The sequence below is a fragment of the Triplophysa rosa genome, linkage group LG14, assembly GCF_024868665.1.
Source record: "Triplophysa rosa linkage group LG14, Trosa_1v2, whole genome shotgun sequence".
Lineage (NCBI taxonomy): Eukaryota > Metazoa > Chordata > Actinopteri > Cypriniformes > Nemacheilidae > Triplophysa > Triplophysa rosa.
Genome location: NC_079903.1, coordinates 862789 through 883227, shown reverse-complemented (window position 1 = coordinate 883227; position 20439 = coordinate 862789). Strand labels below are relative to the sequence as shown.

At 38.2% G+C, this 20439-nt stretch overlaps 1 protein-coding gene across 3 annotated transcripts; it reads left to right on the top strand.

Moving 5' to 3' along the window:
• Window positions 1-3: 3 nt before the first annotated feature.
• On the top strand, window positions 4-9234 carry cpb2 (carboxypeptidase B2 (plasma)). Of its 3 annotated transcripts, none has more exons than XM_057351225.1 (11): window positions 4-119; window positions 1370-1445; window positions 1549-1673; window positions 3910-4018; window positions 4102-4203; window positions 4283-4387; window positions 4669-4779; window positions 4886-4979; window positions 5062-5264; window positions 5345-5429; window positions 8673-9234. In XM_057351225.1, the coding sequence occupies exons 2-11, from the start codon at window positions 1419-1421 to the stop codon at window positions 8858-8860; spliced, it is 1149 nt and encodes a 382-aa protein (XP_057207208.1). In that variant the 5' UTR covers window positions 4-119; window positions 1370-1418; the 3' UTR covers window positions 8861-9234. The 3 variants fall into 3 exon arrangements, with proteins under 3 accessions (XP_057207208.1, XP_057207209.1, XP_057207210.1); XM_057351227.1 differs by lacking the exon at window positions 4-119 and adding an exon at window positions 397-839; XM_057351226.1 differs by lacking the exons at window positions 1549-1673; window positions 3910-4018.
• The last annotated feature ends 11205 nt before the right edge of the window (window positions 9235-20439 follow it).

Below are 20439 nucleotides of genomic sequence, written 5' to 3'. Positions count from 1 at the left end.
ACTCGCCTGACTATAAATGAGGATTTTCAATAGTAAAAGCCATATTTACTTCGATTAGTAACACTAATGATAACATAAAGGATGGCGTTTAGGCGTTAAAGTAATGAATCATTACATGCGTGAGTCCAGAACTTTTTACACGCATTCACACGAAGTAAAACTCAGGCATTTTGCAGCATTACAAAACAGCAAAGTAAAACAGATTTGAAATATTAAAATGAAGTTTTTATTTTATAAATAATGATCAAATTCACGTATGTATTCATTATAATAGTTAAATAGATATTGCCATGTGTGCTTTATGCAGATGCGTAACGTAAACACATAGGAAATGAATTATCAAGTTTATTACATTTATTAGAAGTTACAGACCCTTAAAAAGTAAAACATCTGCCATTTTTTCATGTTCTTAATCTTAATCAGGCTAGCAGTTGTTTATGGGCAATTCCGTGAAAATGAAGGTGGCCTTGTTTACAGTCTGACATTGTGGTTTGCACATATTTTAATGCTTTAGTGCGCTTGATATTATTCATCATCACTTCAACAAGAGAATTCTTCATTTGTTTCCATGAATCCCTTTGATGATCATGCTTAATCGAGCCGCCGATATAGCAGCGGTTGCAGTGGTGTTCTGAACACTAGATAAGTTCTCTTAGAAAGTAGAAAGTAAAGTTTAACCAGCAAACAAACAGATCTAGATCAATACTGGCCTCCTACCTAAGTACATTCTTGCACAAGTTATTTGGAGACAGACGAACAAAAATGAAGCCTCTAACAAAGCTGCTTTACTTTATGTGTTTCAACAACTTTCTTGAAATGTGTATGTGTACGTCAGAGCAGTAAGTCATATTTCATATATATTTTGCATTATAAAAGAATATATTTTGTACACTCTAAAAAAAGTGGTGGCTTAAAGTGGTTCTTGGCTCGTAATCATAGGTGAACCCCTTTAAGTGCTGTATAGAACCATATCTTGGTGCTTCAGTGGTTCTGAATGACGATGACTGAGGTGCTATATAGATCCGCTGAAGGCTTAACAGGTTCTTTATACGGAAGCGGTGCTGTATGGTTCTACATAGCACCTCAGTCATCCCAAAGAACCGCTGAAGCATATGGTTCTATATAGCATTTAAAGTGGTACCCCTATGATTTCGAGCCAAGAACCACTTTGAGTGATATAAAGCACCATTTTTTGACCTAAGGTGTTGGCTTTGGGGGCTAAAATGGGTCAACCCTTATTGAACATGCTAAAGATATATTTTTGACATTACCATGCCCTCTTAACTGTCTTTGATTTCAAATGTTGAAATGTATTGAAAATGCATTAGGCGATCATGTCGATATCAGCTGTTTCTCTCTTCATGTGCAGTGACCAGGTTTTGTCCATCACCGTGTCCACACAGGACCATGTGGACACAATGCAAAACTTGACCAGTCACAATGGGGTGAGAGTTTATTTTATTCATTGATCAAATCCACCAATTTTGCAAAGTAATCTGCATCGTTCAGTTTGCTAAATGTGTGTCTGGATGTTGTGTTCTCGTTCAGACAGTTTTGTGGCAACCAGCTTCACCCAGTTACATTACAACAAACTCTGAGGTTCACCTTTACGTTCAGTCAACAAGTGTGGAGCTCGTCACCCAACTCTTACAACAACACCGAATCCCTTTTACGTACGTAAATCTGCGAATGATTGCAATACAGATTGTGTAAGCTTTTTTTAGAAAATTCATTATCGAATCTTTTAGATTTAAAAGTAGTATTGATTTGAAGGACTTGATTTGAAGAAAAACGCATAATCGAAACCGGTTTCTTGAAAGCAATGAACTGCTAATAGATTAAACAGGTTAAGAACCCTTTTTTAAAAACGATAGGACGCACTGATACCTTTATTACATTTTTTGCAGAAGTCAGAAAACTAAAGGCTATAAAGAGATTCATTCAGTTTTATTTATATATTTTCACACTTTTGTGTTGTTGCAAAGCAGCTTTACATACGTTTAGGCAACAGTTAGTCTAGTAAAGAGAAAAATAAAGAATAAATGGCAATTTAACAATGTACATTGATGAATCTTATGATCACTCTATCATCATTTACTCACCCTATCGTCATTTTAAAACTGTATGAAAAATGTTGTTAACGGCACCCCATTCACTTGCATTGGTTTTGTGTTCATACAGTAGAAGTCAATCGGGTCCAGTGCTGTTCGGTGACCAACTTTGTTCAAAATATATTCTTTTGTGTTCTGCGGAAGAAAGAAAGTCATGCAGGCTTGAAATGACAAGAGGTTGAGTAAATGATGACAGAATTTTCTTTTTTGGGTGAACTGATCCTAAAGTTGTAAACTGACATATGGATCACAAAACCAGTCACAAGGGTCAATTTTCTGGCCACGACATCATATGAAAGCTGAATGAATAAGCTTTCAATTGATGTATGGTTTGTTTGGACAATATTTGGTCGAGATACCACTATTTAAAACTCTGGAATCACAGGGTGCAAAAAAATCAAAATATTGAGAAAATCGCCTTTAAAGCTAATAATCAGAGGCGCTGTAGCAGGCCGTTGCTAAGAAGAAACAGGTTTGTTTTAACGATCTCTATAGGCTTAGCGCTGTAAGGACGTTGTGGAGAGTAGAGGAACATGAAAGCTGAAATTCTAATCTTTACATAGAGACCAAACTTGAGTGGGTAATTCTCAAAGAGTGGACATCAGCGAGTGAAGTTTGTAGGTTTCAGGCCATTTTCGTTCGCGATTTTGCTGCATCCACTCACAAAAATAAAGTTTTGATATATTTACGGTAAGAAATTGATAAAATATCTTCATGGGACATGATGTTTGCTTAATATACTAATGATTTTTGTCATAAAAGAAAAATCGATGATATTGATATACAATGTTTTTTTGGCTACAGTGTTAATTTTGACAGAAAATTTTGATTTGGTTTTAGTCAAAGTCTTAATGCGAAAATGCAGTTTAGTTTTAGTCATATTTTAGTCATCCCCATCATTTTAGTTTTAGTCGATGGAAAATTAAAAACATTTTAGTCGACTAAATCTACATTACATTAAGTCTACTAAAATCTAACTGCTTTAACTAATTTACTTTACATTACAATTAAATTAAACCAGGTCATTGCCTTTATTTTTCAGAAAAGTTCAGTAACTACTGGATATGCATTGTAGCAAAACAGAAGATATTGAATGACATGTACTGGTTCATTTAATCTCATTTTGACTCGTTTAGTGAAGAGCGTATTCATTCAGTTCATTCAAACAAATGTTTTTATTAGTTGACGAAAATGTCAGTATATTTTTCCTACAGTTTTAGTTATCACGCATCAATTTTTATTTAGTTATCCTCTCGTTTCATGAGTAAAAACATAATAACAATCATTTTCGTCATAGTTTTTGTCAACGAAATTAACACTGATTGGCTAATGCTACAAATATACTCACGCTACTTATGACGGGTTTTGTGGTCCATGGTCACAAATCACATACTGATCCGTTTTTATTTCATTTATTTATTACAAGCACGGTTCATAATATCACAGTTGGTGAGGCTGGAATGTTTACAATATTATAATGTCCAAAGCATCAACACGATATTTACATTTACGCATTTGGCAGACGCTTTTATCCAAAACGACTTACATTGTATTATCCTATACAGCTGTTTCTAAGTATGTGCAATCCCCTGGGATCGGACCCACGTCCTTGGCGTAGTTAGCGCCATGCTCTTAACCACTGAGCTACAGGAAAGCCTGCATGATATCAGTACTTTCTCTTTGTGCTGTCGTTGTTTACTTTGAAGACTTGACAAAGTCAGATGATATTTTAGATCATATTAATGCAGAAAAAATCTGTGTGATGACAAGCCTACACCAACTCTGCATGTGACCTCAGGGTTCTTGTGGAAAACACAGAAGAGCTGGTTGAGATGCAGACCAGAAATAATTCGTCAGATCCCCGCAGCGGTGGTGTATACCATGAGAGATATCATTCTTTAGAGGATGTAAGATGAGTAAAGCCTTGCAAGAAATCTCATTTTCTTAAAACTCCAAATCATATCTTATTTCAACGACCCCTACATTTCAGATCTATTTCTGGATCAATCAGACCAGCCAGGAGCATTCAGACATGGTGAAAGTTATTCTCATTGGATCATCATTTGAGAAAAGGCCACTCCATGTCATGAAGGTAGAGATTTAGAGGATAGTTTTATTGTCAGTAGAATCAGAACGAGCGCTCTCATCTCTCTCTCTCTCTCTGGCTGCAGTTGTCTGGAAGAAGGGGCGCGGTGAACAGGGCCATGTGGATGGACTGTGGGATCCATGCCCGAGAGTGGATTGCTCCAGCTTTCTGCTTGTGGTTTGTCAACTACGTCAGTATTGTAACACCTTACACCACTATCTTAACATAAAGTGCAAACATGCTTGTTTGTCGTATTTTAATCGCAGTAGAAATGACTCATCTGCTCATTCACTTTCTCTGTCACGTATGAAGCCTGACAAAACTCAAAACTAAAGAACCAGTTTTCTTTGCACTTGCGATTCCAATGCCAATCATTGTTGGGGGTGGAATTATCTTACCTATTAGGAAGTGATGTCACTCAGTCTATCGTGTTTTGTAATGTAAAATTGTTTCTCTGTTCTTTGTTGTCAGGCGCTAAGATTTTACTCCCACAACAGTGAAATAACAGAGATGTTGAATAACATGGACATTTACATCTTGCCAGTCATGAACCCAGATGGATACAAGTACACGTGGACAACAGTAATATGCTGAAAATATCAACCTTGTTAAATATCCGTAAACTGATCTGTCATTGACTTAATCAACAGAAACTTCCATTGCCTTCCATTGTTCATTTCCCAAACAGGATCGAATGTGGAGGAAAAATCGCTCTGTACTCAAAGAGGGAAGTGAATGTGTTGGTGTTGATTTGAACAGAAACTTTGATGCTCGTTGGTGCAGTAAGTGTCACACAGACAGAGGTTCATCATTACGCCTTTTTGACGTGAAAATAAAGATGTGTTCTTATGACGTTTTATGAAGCGAAGGGTGCGTCCAATGATCCGTGTGATCCCACGTATTGCGGTCAGTACCCCGAGTCCGAACCGGAGGCTCAGGCTGTGGCCAAGTTTCTGCGCTCTCATAAAGACACGGTGAAGCTTTACATTTCCATCCATTCCTACTCTCAGATGCTCCTGTTTCCCTACTCCTGCTCCTACGATGAAGCTCCAAACCACAATGAGCTGGTGCGTGTGATGAACAACTCAATGTGTAAACTGCATGTGTTTAACATTTCTTTATCCATATTCGTGTGTCTTGTCAACAGCTTGAACTGACTAAGGAAGCCTCGACAAAAATACGCAGATACTACAGGAATCATTATAAATATGGTCCCGGAGCAAAAACCATCTGTAAGCTTCTCAGAGTTCATTCCAGAATGCAAATTTCCTGATTTTTTTACTCACCCCTTGCCATCCAAGCAACCCAGTATCACGTAATATACACGCTGGTCTGGTCCACTCGAAAACGCTCAGTTCTTTGCTCTTGTAAAACTGAAGCGATTTTATAAATACGCATTATTTGTACTTATATATAAAATAATAGATATTTTAGAGCACTTAACCCCACTCCTACCCCCCTCCCGACGATTAAAAAACACGCAAGAAGCAAACAGAAGTCAGCCACGGCATTTATTAAAACACTTCGCAAAAACTATATAAAAACATTACGAACAGGTTGCGTTGCATTCTGAGTCTTCTATAGCCATACGATATCGTTGTTTGAGCACAGTAGGCTTTAATCACCGACGACTGCGCTCCAGGAACGCACGCAGTGGCATATACGCTCAAGTTTAGCATGTGACACAATCGGCCAATGGCATTTCACAACGTAAGCGAACGTAATGACGCAACCAGTCACAAGACACACGAGAGCCAATGCCATTTCACAATGGAAGCTGACGTTCCGGCGGAAATTTTTCCAACCGGAACCAATTTTGCGACGGACAGAAAAGGAGATCGTTGTTCTTTGGCCTCGGAACGCTTGGAATAATTACACTTTTTTAATAAATAGCATCTGTAGCCGTATCTGCCTGTTATGTGTTGTGTTTTATGTTATATAATATACAAACTGTTAGGTTTAGGGGTGGGGTGGGGTCGGTTTATGTGCCAAAATGCATCTTAAAGGCGGGGTATCCGATTTCTCTAAGCCGTTGTTGATGTTCAAATCACCAAAACAAACACACCCCTACCCCCGGATCTTACACTTTCGTCAGCGCTCGGCTCAACTAATGTCCGTCCTGTGCACTGTACACCTTACTGCTGATTGGCTACAAGGTTGTTTTGGTACTCGGCCCGACTTTGTCTAAACAAGTGTAATTCAGAAATCGGACACCCCGCCTTTAAGTGTGAGCGCAAAGTAATACACGTGTGATTAAATTAAAAATCACGCCACTACACGTCATAAATTATAAAAACATTAGAAAATCGCCCCCGTTCGGCTAACGTTACTCCACCTTCATACATGCGTGTTTCATTTACACTGACATGCTTTCTCGAGTGGACCAGCGTGTCCATTACACGATTCGCCGTGACACTGGGTTGATCCAAGATGTCCATGTCTTTCTTTCTTCCGTCGAAAATACATTAAGGTTTTTGAAGGTCCAATTGCAGTTTCAATGCAGCTTCAAAAGGCTCTACACGATCCAAGCCGAGGAATAAGGGTCTGGCCTAGGAACTTGATCAGTAATTTTCTAAAAAAGAATTGGAATAAATATCCTTTTTAACCACAAATGCACATCTTGCACTAGCTCTGCGATGCGCGTCTATGACTTCACGCACCACAAAAAAAACTAGCGCTCTCTCTCTCTCAATAGGTGTTGTTCCATCTTTGTGAAAACTAGTATCTTGGTATAGGCACTTATTGTATTATTGCCTTCTATTGACAAAGCGCTTTATTAGTTTCCTTCAGAGCCGTTGAAAGAGAGAGTCGCGACAATAGAAATTCAACATTTTCGCATGTCACGTGTTTCCTGGGGCCTCATTTATCAACAGTGCGTACCCACAGATATGTGCGTAGTGAGTGCGTAAGAACAGATTCACACAAAGTGTGGGTTTTACCAACTTGTACTTATATGTAGAATTGTGTGTAAATATAAGCACACCTCTGAACATGCTTACGTAGAAAATCTAGTGGTAGAATGGTGATACTACAAAAAGAAAGTTCCACCGTGTGTTTCATGTGATCTTTTTTGCAAATACTCGATTAGTAATTTCATAGTTCGAGGTACACATTTGCGTGTGAAACGCTATAAAAGACAAATGGGTTGGTGGATGGCAACTTTGCTGGATGATTTGGCAAACCTTCTTTTATGGAAAGCACAATGTAAAGACATTTAACAGAACAATATATGAAAAAATGAATAAAAGAAAAAAAAACTTCAAACTAATTGAGAAAGATTAAAAAGAGGTTTGCACATTAATCATTATTATAAAATGATATAAATAAAAAATGTAACATCTTATTGCTTTTCTATTACTACATCGCTTTACCAAATAGTAATAAGATTGAACCAATTCCACCAAAAATAACTGCAAATATTGTTTCTTTTCTGAACAGTTTAATTTAGGCTATGGAAAATAAATCTCCTATAAATAATTGTAAAATTAACAATAAAACCCAAATTGAGCAAACCATGCATTGCGCAAAGAATGCGTTTTTAAAAGGCTTGTTCGACTTGCATTAAGTCGAACAAGCCAAAAGACTGCGGTGATCTGTTTAATGACAGCACAGAATACAGTACATTCACGTGATTTATAAAGGGAGGTGTTGTCACCATATATGGTAAATCGGAGGCGTTTCCGAATGCTAATGACCGTGAACGTGAACGAGCATGGTACTTGCACACATGTGGGATTTATCAACAATGATTGCTTACACATGTGCGTAAGAAGTGCGCACGTTTGATAAATACTCTTTACATGCTTTATTTCTTTTATTTTATTATTCATTAAATGACTTACGTCTTTAAATGGGTAAAAAGTTCGTCACAATCAGTCTGTTTAGCCACAGCTCCATGCGTTACTAACTTACGCCATTGCTGTGAAAAAACGGTTCCATTGGAGTCAACGGAGTTGACGCAACTCTCTCTCTCAATCTTGTTTCCTTCATCTTCTCTGTAAGTCGCTTTGGATAAAAACATCTGCTGAACGCCTAAATGTAAATGTGTGATGTAGATGTGAGTACCGACCCATCCAGGATATGCACACAATAAACTCACACAAAGACACATAATACGTGTCATTTAACATGCACAAACTTACTTCTAAACGTCACGCGTGACCTTTCCAACATGAAATGATGGACGCACATCTCAGAGCTAGTGCAAGACGAGCATTTGTGGTTTTTAGGCGTTTTTCTATCTTGTCTGCATTTTTTCCCCTTTGTTTTACATTATTATTCAGTCAACTATCACAAACTATGATAGTTAAAATATATAAGCTAAGATACGCCCAAAAAATGGGGCACTCATATAAGAGGTTAAAAGTATATAAATAATCATGAAATTTTGATTCTGTAGTGAACTAATCCTTTAAGCTTTGCAGTTTAGTTTCTCTTTCTTTATAGGAACTCTCATTGTCTTTCTGTTGTTATAGATTTAGCCCCAGGAGGATCTGATGACTGGGCGTATAACCTTGGCATTAAATATTCCTTCACTTTTGAGCTTCAGGACCGTGGAAGATACGGCTTTCTTCTTCCACCGAGCTTCATCCCTCAAGCCTGTAATGAAGCTCTATTGGCAGTGAAGATCACAGCCTTACATGTCATCAAGAACACACAATGACGGGCTTCTAACAAAACCATATCGCTGGTGCCCTTCTGAAACCTTGTATCTCCATGTTTTGTGATTTTTATTTTATGCCATAAAATATTATTATTAACCCCCCTTTAGCTATGTTCGTCACTGACTTTTGCAAATATTTAACCAAAATAACTATGAAAAAAGTGCTCGTCAACTCTGACAACACAGTATTTAATCATTTAAGAAGTACAGTGTTTTTTCCATTTCCTGAAACCCAAGGTTTCGGAAGAACAGCGACGATATACTGTGCATCACACATTCATAACATTTAGAACGTTTTATGAGCCATGTGTAAACCTTTCTATGTGGCTAAAGTTAATGTAATTCTACAGTACTGTATATCTGTGAATACATAAACTGCAACAGCAATTAAAGAGGTTAAGTGGTTGTACTAAAAAAATGCGCTCATTCTTACCTTCGTGGACACATTTGTCCGCCCATAGGAAATGAATGGGGAATGACTAAATTTCACAGCAAATTTTTTTTTTTTTTGATTATTTTTTTATTAAAGAACAGAATCCACATACATAAAACTAACACACACACACCAGGGTTTGCAAACATAAAGAAAGAAAAGAAAGAAGCACATTTTTTAAAAAGGAGAAAATGTTAAGAAGAAAGAAGAAATGCCGAACTAGTTATACATAGTCACCTAGAGGTGGAAATTATTCAACTAAGCACCTTTAGATTCAACTGAAATGATATTAGACTAACTAGTTATTATACGAGAAAGTCTCTCAATAAATTCTGACCATGCCTTAATTGCTCTAGTTTTAGCTCCGTTAATTCTTGCAGTTGAGCGCTCCAACAGTGCAATATTTTTTAATTCTATAAGCCACATTTTGTCAGCCGGGAATGTGGGTTCAAACCAAATCTTGAAAATCACTTTCTTAGCTGCTGTTAGTGCGGAGTACAGTATTCTACGTTGGTCTACATTCAGATTAAGATCATAATCGTCATTGAGAAAGCAAATACAGGGACGTTTAAGAATAACCCTGTCACAAAGTTCTGAAATCATTAAAAAAACCTTATCCCAGAATTTACTGCCAAGAGGGCAGTCAAAAAACATATGCATATAGGTCCCCACAGTATTAGAACTACACATTGTACAAAAAGGAGTAGGCAAGCGCTTCATTCTGTGTAACACATAAGGAGTTGCATAGGCCTTGTGAATCATTTTAAAGTGTATAAGTTGATGAGCAGGATTCTTGGACATTGCCGGAATCCCTTCCCATATCCATTCCCAGTTGGGTTTGTAGGGAGCCAGTTCCTTTTCCCATATTGTAGTGATGGGTAGTGCGCAGGAGCTGTGATTTCGCAGCTTGTTGTAAATAAATGAGACTGCTCCCCGTGTCTGAGGGAAATTCACACAGTCCAGCAGTGGGTGAGAGTCCAGGTTGCAGTTCCAGGGTACTCCATAGGCGCGCATTGCACTTCTCAACCTTAAGTACAAAAAGTAGGAATGTCCAGGGAGGTTGTAGGAGTCTTTCAAATCCTGAAAAGACCTTAAACCCTGTTCATCGAAAATATCCCCCATTACATATACCCCTTGATCAGAACACGGCTTAAAAACAAAGGGCTTTCTCTCCGATTGTATACTATGATTATTCCAAATCGGTGACTCTTTAGTAAATTTACTAACACCCCCTATAAATTTGCAGACATCATGCCAGATTTTAAGAGATTCTCCTACAATTTTATTATCAAACTTCACAGCTTTCTTAGATAAACCAATAAATAGCATATCTTGTAGTCGATGTGGTTGCACTGCTGACACTTCAATTTTGCGCCATGCAATCTCCGAATTTACCTCCAACCAAGTCTTAATAGAGCGCAGACGACACGCCCAGAAATACAGTTGAATGTTAGGGAACGCCAAACCTCCTTTGGCAGAACTTCTTTGTAAAGTTTTAAGTTTAATTCTTGGGCGTTTATTGTTCCAAATGAATTTAGTTATACTAGAATTCATCTCTTTGAAAAACAATTTATAAGGAGAAAGAGGGATCATGGAAAATAAAAATAAAAGCCTAGGTAGAACATTCATTTTAATGATTGCCATTCTACCTTGCAAGGAAATTGGCAATGCGTCCCATCTCTGTAGGTCTCGTTTAATATTATTGAATAGAGAACTATAATTTTGTTTGACCACTGTCTGTAGTGCGGGAAGGATCTGAACTCCTAGGTACGTGAAAGAGCTCCCCACCGGGATTGAGGATGACACGGAAGTAAGACTGTCTGGCCCGGACAATGGCAGCAGTACTGATTTCTCCCAATTAATTTTGTACCCGCTTACTTTACCAAAATCGTTGAATATTTTAAGGCATTGAGTAATAGATGTAGAAGTGTTAGACAGATATAGTAAAATATCATCAGCAAATAGAGAGATGTGATGACTGGAGTTGTCTATAGTAATAGGGGATATTATATGATCCTGACGAACCGCCTGTGCCAAAGGCTCTATCGAGAGAGCAAACAACAAAGGCGATAGAGGGCAGCCTTGTCTTGTGCCTCTACCCAGCAGGAAAGCACTTGAGGAACACATCCCCGTCGACACCCGTGCTAATGAATTTGTATAGAGCGTTTGTACCATATGTATAAAGTGAGGACCAAAGCCAAAGGACTTCAGAACTGACCACAGATACGTCCACTCGACCCGATCAAAGGCCTTCTCCGCGTCCAGCGAGAGAATGGCCCGCTGATCAACAGTCCGACTGGACGCATCTATAATATTCAAAAGACGTCGGACATTATCCATAGCGCAGCGGCCCTTGAGAAATCCTGTCTGATCATAAGAAATTAGAGAGCCAGCCACTTGATCCAGACGACGAGCTAATACTTTAGCATAAACCTTTGTGTCTGTACAGATAAGGGAAATTGGTCTGTAACTAGCACATAAGAGTGGATTTTTCCCTTTTTTAAGAATCAAGGAGATAAGGGCAGTATTCTGGTCTCTGTGAAAACAACCTGAATCTATTGAATAATTTAAGGAGTCAATTAGGAGAGGTCCCAGCAGGTCCCACACCCCCAAATAAAGCTCTGGTGGTAACCCGTCTAGGCCGGGGGCCTTACCCTTATTCATTGACTCTAGCGCTTCTTTTAACTCACTTAGTTCAATTGGAGAATCAAGAGATTTACGTTGTTCGTCGCTTAGATAGGGGAGACTTAAGTTTGATATAAATTCAGTACTCTGATGCTTCTTCGAGTCCACTTCTGAACTATAGAGATGCTCATAAAATTCCTTAAATATGGTGTTAACCTCATCTGGGGCAGTGCGAAGGACCCCTGTAGTATCCTTAATGGCAGTTATAGACGACATTGCTTCACTATGTTTTAGCCTTAGGGCCAACAATCTAGTGGGCCGCTCTCCATTAAAATAATAATTTTGTCTAGTACGATGAATCAAAAATTCTGCTCTCTTTAATAATATCGCCTTACAGTTAGATTTTAAATTGCCTAGTAACCTACTCTTTTCTTCTGTAAAGGTTTCCTTTAAGTCTTTCTCCATTATTTTGATCTGGTTCTCAAGAGAATGTAATTCTTTGATTTTAGATTTATTATCATAGGAGGCAAAAGAAATACAGTTTCCTCTCAGAAAGCATTTAACTGTTTCCCACAAAATCTGCGGATTAGCGGCAGAACTAGAGTTCTCTGAAAGAAACATAACCAGTTTGGCCCTTAACTGTTTGTTAAAATCATCGTTTGACAACAGAGTTGTATTGAAGCGCCATCTTTTTATCCTTTGGACGCTAGCCTGAGGAAACAAATTACAAACAACTGCTGAATGATCAGAGATCAGCATGGGGAGAATACTAATATTGTTGACACACTGAGTAAGGTACCTTGATATGAAAATATAATCTATTCTCGTAAATGTCTTGTGACGAGAGGAATAAAAGGTATAATCCCTACAATTTTCATTCTTCATCCTCCACATATCACACAAGTCATTGTCCCCGATAAAATCATTCAGTGCCTGTGATTCCTGATCACTGTGCACCGTGATCAAAGATCTATCAACCGAAGGGTTTACAACTGCGTTAGCATCCATACCCACGACCAAGCAGCTGTCAACAAAACTGAGAAGCAGCTTGGTAAGAGAGGGGAAGAACTCTACCTCGAGTTTATTTGGTGCATATACCGAAATGAAGACTATTTTTAAATTATTCCATGTTCCTGAAACATATGCAACCCTCCCATGGTCGTCACCTCCTGATTTCTCTATTAAGAATGGAAATCTCCTATTCTGAAGTATAACAACTCCTCTCGAAGCATTGGTATGAGAGGAGGAGGCTATAATTTTGAAATGCCTGTTTTGGCAGCGAGTAACGTCTGAAGCCCTCAAATGAGATTCTTGAACTAGCGCTATATCGGCCCTCTTACGATGTAAATAATCTAGGCATTTTGTTCTCTTTACAGGGGAGTTCAAACCATTGACATTCCACGATATAACATTGAAGTCATTCATCCTAACGGTATAGGGGAAAATAAACGCTTTAGGCAGATGAAACCAAAGTTACTATACATGTAAACAGAGATGTCACCCCACAAAATCACAAAAATAGCAGTATATTCAGAAACAGCAAACCCTGGTAATAACATAACAAACAAACCAGACCAAGAACAGGTCGTCATAATACAAATACAAATGGCAGCCTGCAGAGAGGTAAAACTCACTCTCTTACCTGCCTGGAAAACAAATGTATTCGAGGTCATGCACTCAAACTGTGTAGCAAAACCTAGGCGTAAGCGTCCCGCTCCTCTAGGCATCCATTACACCATTAACAGCACAGGACCCTAATTGCAATAATGAAACCCAGGATCAGGAGGGCCAAGTTTAATCACAGACGATTTCGGTCGTCGGGGTAGGATCCATCCGAGTGTCGGCATCCAGCGACGAGACGCATACAAACGATGAACGCGTTCGATTTCCACCACGTTCCCTTGTAGGGCCGGGAGCCACTTCGGTATTTGAGTCTGTAGATACCGGACTGCGTCACCCCCTTCAGCTCCTTCAGGTAGACCCACCAGCCTAAGGTTATTTTGTCTGGACATATCCTCGTAAAGCCACATTTGCTCCTGCATCTCTTCCAAGCGAGACATGCTAGCGATCGAATCTTTTTTGATATCGCGCACCGTGGTTTGCATGTAGTCAAATCTTCCCCCGAATGCTTTGACATCTTTTTCCAGAGAGTCGAGTCGCGTAGAGATCATTGAAATTTCCTCACGAACGATCGCAGACATACTAAACTTTATTGCGCTCAGTTGCTTATCTAGCATCTCAGCAGTAATGGCGTCGTGAAGGCGTTCGTCTTCTTTAGGTCGTTTTTTGGAAGGGGAATGCAATAAAGCCCGTTTGGATGCCATCTCGGATGCTTCTTAGACACAAAGGTGATTTAAAAACTCAGCCAGACTCTTAGTAGGGATAAATTATCAGAGAAAAGGACCTCTGGAGAGGAGAGCCAAAACACTAAGCAGCCATCACCTTACGCCGCGCATGCGCCTCCAGCAATTTTTTTTATTTGTCTAATTATGTGACTGGCGCTCACATACATGCACATAAACACAAACATGTACACACAAACACCCACAAACAGAACTATAACAGCCTATAACAGTGCTATTTTTTTTGTTTGAATGATGTCAAATAAAAACTCACACATACACAAACAAAGAAGTGAATGAGCCAATAATTGAGCAATTTTGTTTACATTTTTTGCCAATCAGACACTGTGCAAAACACACACACACACACTTCAATGTAGATAAAGAGATAAAGGTCCCGCAGCAAGATTTGTTGATGCTTTCAGATAAAACATTGCTACTGTTACCTCTGTGACAGTGAAGTTTTCAATTATTTTTGTAGCAGAACAATGGCAAAGAGGTTTACTGTAGCAGAAACCCTGGATCTTGTAGAAATTTGATGTTTATTGTTATAAATAAATGATAACTCTGCCTCCCACTTTTTCTTGGGATGGTCAGATTTGTCTGTAAGCACATTTTGGCATCTTTGCGCAGTTTTATCCACCTCAATTAGTAGTTTTTTTTTTTAATTCTACAATTTTATCTTGTAATAAATCTAGATTTTCAGAGGTTAAGTTTGTTACAACATTTTTTATAGATTTCAGTCCTTATGCAGCCATTAGCCCTATTCGCACGGGATTCGTATTATCTGGGGACCTCTGGTCATTTGTAATAATTGCAGAGATTGTCTGTGATCATGTTGCGCATTCGCACTGGATAAGTGAACTGTGATTTTACTCGAATTTACTGACTTATCTCCCGGAAATGACGTGAGGCGCTTCCCTCTTTCTAAACATGGCACGAAAGAGAGCTTAACACGGATGCGCTGTCTGACAGAGATTCATTCATTGACGCAGCCTTTAGCCTGTTACTGTTTACACCAGGCTGGACCTCGCGTTGCGTTTTGCCGCGTCCCACAGTTTAGAAGCTATCTATCCTCATTGAACATGTCAAAGCAACTGTTTCAAATCGCGCTTAAGTGGTTTAAAAACCTGTACACGAATAAGAGCGTGATTACATAATGTAACGCTAGACAAAGGATGTCAAAACAAACGGATGCTGCGTTAATTGCGTTAAATATTTTTCACGCGTTAATTTGAAATAATTAATCGCATGCGTTAACGCCTTACCGTTGACAGCCCTACTTGAAAGTCTTGTCGTTGTAGGTGTAGTTGTATGTAAACAGAAGAATGTTCCTTACCGCATGCTGCCATGCATGTCAGCCATCTCCATATATTCATTCTTTTTTGTTTCGCTCTTCTGATCCTGTCATGTTTTTTTACAGTGAATATTTTCTCTCTGCCAATATTATTGTTGTCTGGTATGTAGCGACATAACCCAGCACCCAAAATACTGTGAAAACACTCCAACGCAGCTTCCATTCTTTGCGAAAAATGACTGAAAAGGCGCGCAGAAACCTTGAAAAAATGAGATACGATCCCGCCAAATCTTGTTCAAAATTTCAAATCGCAGAGATGCCGATTCGCACTGAACTAATATTATCACAGGACCTCTGTGTTCGTCAAAATATGGAAGGTAATTTGTGGGGGAATTTTTACTTGACAAATTACAGACATGGCCGTTTCGCACGGGATTAAGATCACAGACAATCTCTGCGATTATTACAAATGACCAGAGGTCCCCAGATAATACTAATCCTGTGCGAATAGGACTATTGACTACTAAAGAGTATAGTGGTCATTGATATTTCAAGTTTTTGCTATTTTTATTTCATCTGATGTAACTAAAAAACAAAAGAAGAACTTATTTTACAGCGTGTTAATTAGTGGAATGAAGTCCATTTTAAGTGAAAATAACATAAAAAGGCATATTTTCCAATAGAAATTCAGAGGTTTTAGGTGTAAATAAAATATACAACAACAAAAAATACAAAATAAATGCATGATTTGAGTGCTTTTAAATATATTACAAATAAATAAAAAACATGTTGAAACATTTCTTGAAAGAGTGGTTGTAATCATACCATGGACAAATGTGTCCACGAAGTTCACAAACAGGGTCCTCTAGTGAAGACAACCAAAGGGTTAAACTGTATATTTGTGTATTTATTTATTTATTTTTGAGTGCGTCCATCGTAAAATATTTAATGGTACAATCCTGTGATTCTAGATTTAACTATGAGTAAGTAGAAGGCTGTCAGATGCAGTAATGAAACCTCTTATTTCCCCATGGAGTTGTCACCTTCATTTTTTAGAATGGAAATTTCAGAAAGCGACACAACTCTGAGAGTTGCCAAAGAAAAATATAGCATTTGTATCAACAGCTGGCTCCTTTAGTTTATTTTCTTGACATAATAAGTTTATGTTGCGTTGTTTTTTTGTAGAACAAGAGAACTGTGTAGGCCTAAGGTTTGGTTAATTATTAAGCATGCATTTCAGACTATCCACTGTATTTTGGATGTCCTATGATAGTGTAACAGAGCGGGTTGTTATACACAACCGCCCAAGACTATGCTACTCCAATTTAGAGTCGGGTAGGAGTTCCCAGATGAGTTCCCCACACAGTCACTCAAATGAATGCATATAGCAGAGTATTATAGTCAGACATTAATCTTTATTTAACTGGTATCAGGTTGGTCTGACCCTGAGCAAACACCGCCCACAGTCGCCTATGCAAATATAGTATCTTCAGAGAAGAATAAAACAAAAGAAACCAAATACAATATCTCGCGTCACACCAATACACAAACACAAATCCGTGTATACATATCACTACCACATCACGCCCAAAATAAGAATAAGTGTATGTCTCTCTCAGTCACTATATGCAGGGCAGATATAAATTATGGCTCAGTCAGTGCACGGACACATCCAATACAGAGGCAGTATAATAAAGTGGTCATGGGCCGACAATCAAACAAAAGAAACAAAATATCAGACTAATACAATAAACAAATATATAAAGGTAAACATAACCAAAACTTAGGTAGGGAAAACAGTGATCAACACTTCAAAAGCACACATAACTCTTCATGCTCTTAAAGGCATGCGCAATTCTGAAGAGGGTAAGTACAGCGGTCTGGCGTTCCTCGCCACGCGCTGAGCCAATCTCTCAATCACTCATCGATCCGGTAGTCTAAGCGGACGAAAACGTGGATTTAATGTCCACTGCTTTTCCAATGGCTGTATAAGCAGTCCACCACTTGCAGCACGCACCCAGATCGGCTCGATAACGCCGCCAGCTTCTTCCAGAGACCCAACCAATTTAACTATGGCATGACTTATATGGAGCCAGAAATATGACAAAACAATCTGAATTTGAATTTCGTAAATCTGAATTATTGACAAGTGTTTTTTAACAAAACTGAATATTATATGGGAGTTAAAATAGTTTTGAATTAGATTTTGATTTCGAATTAGATTTTTTTTTACTTGAATATTGAACATTTGACATTTAACACAATTGCTTTTTTTTTAAGGCAGAGTTTTATAGGCATGCATTTTCAAACAACACATTTTTTGCTCTGAATTCTTAGATTGTAAATATCCAGTTTTTTTTAAATACAGCCTCATGCTTTCAAGATGAAGAAGAAATTCGGAGCATCAAATTCAATTTTCTAAAATTCAAAACGCAGAAATTCAGATCGTACAGAAAGTAGGTCAGAGGTCGTCCACAGGGAAGAGTAGAAGATCTCGGAAAAGTCAAACGGAGCGCTTTGGCCACAATGGCCAGTTATTTGTTCTTATTATCCAATCAAACTCCAAACATGCTGTTTTGGAGAGTGGAACTTCTTACATTGCAATAAAAAGGATTTACATTTTTCAAAATGCGACCATGCCCACAAGACTACACGGGTTGATCGTTTGTTGTTGCTGCAGCATAGCCAAGCTCATACCGCTGCAATCTTAGGCAGCTGCCCGGGATGTGTGCGCTCACTGCCTGCGTTTTTGCCTGCTATGCCTCCACTGTTTGCGCTCACTCCCAGCGTTTGCTGTTGGTGCTTTTACCCACAGTGTGCTTAGTGCACGCTCGCTGCTAGCTGCCCCACTATGCGCGCTGGCTTCGAGCGTTTGTGGGTGCATATACATTTAATATATTAGACATGTATACAATTTTTATAAAGAACGTTTGTGGGTCCTGCAAAGTCAATGACATACGTGGCACGCTGCAATAAAAGTTATGTACAACATTTAATGCTACAATAGAGAGAAAATGAATAAACTATGTAAGCTACAGACTGCATTTAGACTGAAATAAAAACTTTAATAAAAAATAGTGTGTAATAGTACTGTTGTCTATTCTTTGGCTAAAGGAATTTTTTTGTCAGTGCAGCCAGCATGCCAGTCGTAAACATTAATCATGTTTAATCAAATCTTATTTTCACTATATTATGAATGGAATTTGATCATAATGGCTGACAATGCCACAGATGTGTTCACAGCTAAAGACTGAACACAGACAAACAATGAGATAGAGAAATGAGGAGAAAAATATAAAAGCTATTGTTGTGTTATTTCTATGTATATTTTTTAAATGACAAAGACTGCAGTTTTAAAGTACTTTTATTCATTTATTTATATGAAGTACAAGAAGCAATGAGGTACAATTAAAACAAAAAGATTTTCATTTAGCAAACGAACACACCTCCATCTTAAGCTAAATATAGCCTACTTTGTCAACGCAAAATAAAAAAGCTATCAGTTTATGCGTTTTAGTGAATACAGTCTAAATGAAATAAAAATAAACACATGTTCTATCTACTATACAGTAGCCTGCAAAACGAACGCAGCAAAATGCACCTGGATATTAAGGTATGGCGTTTTCAGTCATATATTACTCAACATATTATTTATAGTGAACTATATCCACAACAAACTTACATTATATCCTGAGGAATAAATGCTCTCTTGTTATCATTATCAAAATGTTTAATCTGCATGAAACAGAAAGTGCATAACCATACAAAAACACGAACATCATGGTTGCTTTACTGACAAAACGGGAATATAACATAGATCGATAGATTTGTTGGTTCAGCAGAACGTCCAGTCGTTGAATGTGTGGTGTAGTGGTCTGGCACAGCAGTTAGGTGTGTGCTCCTTTCTGACTGACAAAGACTGGAATCGGCTCTAGTCATAAGAAAAAATCTTTACGTGTGTTGTGTCCAGATTGTTTCAGCTGGTCGTTAAATGTGTCCTGGATCAAAGTTATAGCATTTCAATACTATTACACACTATTTTTTTATTACAAAAGTTATTATTTCAGTCTGTAGCTTACATAGTTTATTCATTTTCTCTCTATTGTAGCATTAAATGTTATACATAACTTTTATTGCAGCGTGCCATGTACGTCATTAAGCGGGTTTCCATCACTCTGGTTTTATTCGCATTTTGAAGTTTCGCATCAGAAACGAGTGATGGAAACGCCAAATTTCGAATTAAAAACCCTTAATTCGCAAAAAGTTTTTACGCTCGCTTGAGGTGGTTTTTCAGTTTTGCGAAAAAGGGTTAATGCGAATAATGGGAGATGGAAACGCATTTGCCGAATAAATTCCTCCAAAAAGCCACGTAACTGCACTATGAGACGGCGTAACCTGACTAACCAGAGAACTGATCTTGTTACACAGCATGAGAAATGTTGTTACGGTCATTCTTAAATGCCTGAGCAAAGTCGTCAAAGTATTCTGTAATTGCCTCTTAGAACTGTCACGACTGTGTTTCCCAAACAGCAGACATCCACAAAAGCACCGCATTTATTGTGTTTCGTAATCGTCTGCTTGCGCAAGTATTATTCTATATGAAAATCATTATATTCAGTGGCTTCTCTTACTTTTCTTACTGATATTTAGTGGCAGTTTATTAGGAAGTGACGGTTGACTATTTGGATGGAAACGGTGCTTATTCGAAAATGTTTTATGCGATATTCCAATTTTGCGCATAAGCTAAATTCGCAACTTTGGATGGAAACCCGGCTATTGACTTTGCAGGACCCACAAACATTCTTTATAAAAATTGTATACATGTCTAATATATTAAATGTATATGCACCCACAAACGCTCGAAGCCAGCGCGCATAGTGGG

What these genes read in the sequence shown, in the direction of transcription:
- cpb2 (XM_057351227.1), top strand. Translation starts at nt 763, where the DNA reads ATGAAGCCTCTAACAAAGCTGCTTTACTTTATGTGTTTCAACAACTTT. An exon ending in TGTATGTGTACGTCAGAGCA is followed by an intron (nt 840 to 1,369) that starts GTAAGTCATATT and finishes CTTCATGTGCAG; the next exon opens with TGACCAGGTTTTGTCCATCA. An exon ending in GATATCATTCTTTAGAGGAT is followed by an intron (nt 4,019 to 4,101) that starts GTAAGATGAGTA and finishes CCTACATTTCAG; the next exon opens with ATCTATTTCTGGATCAATCA.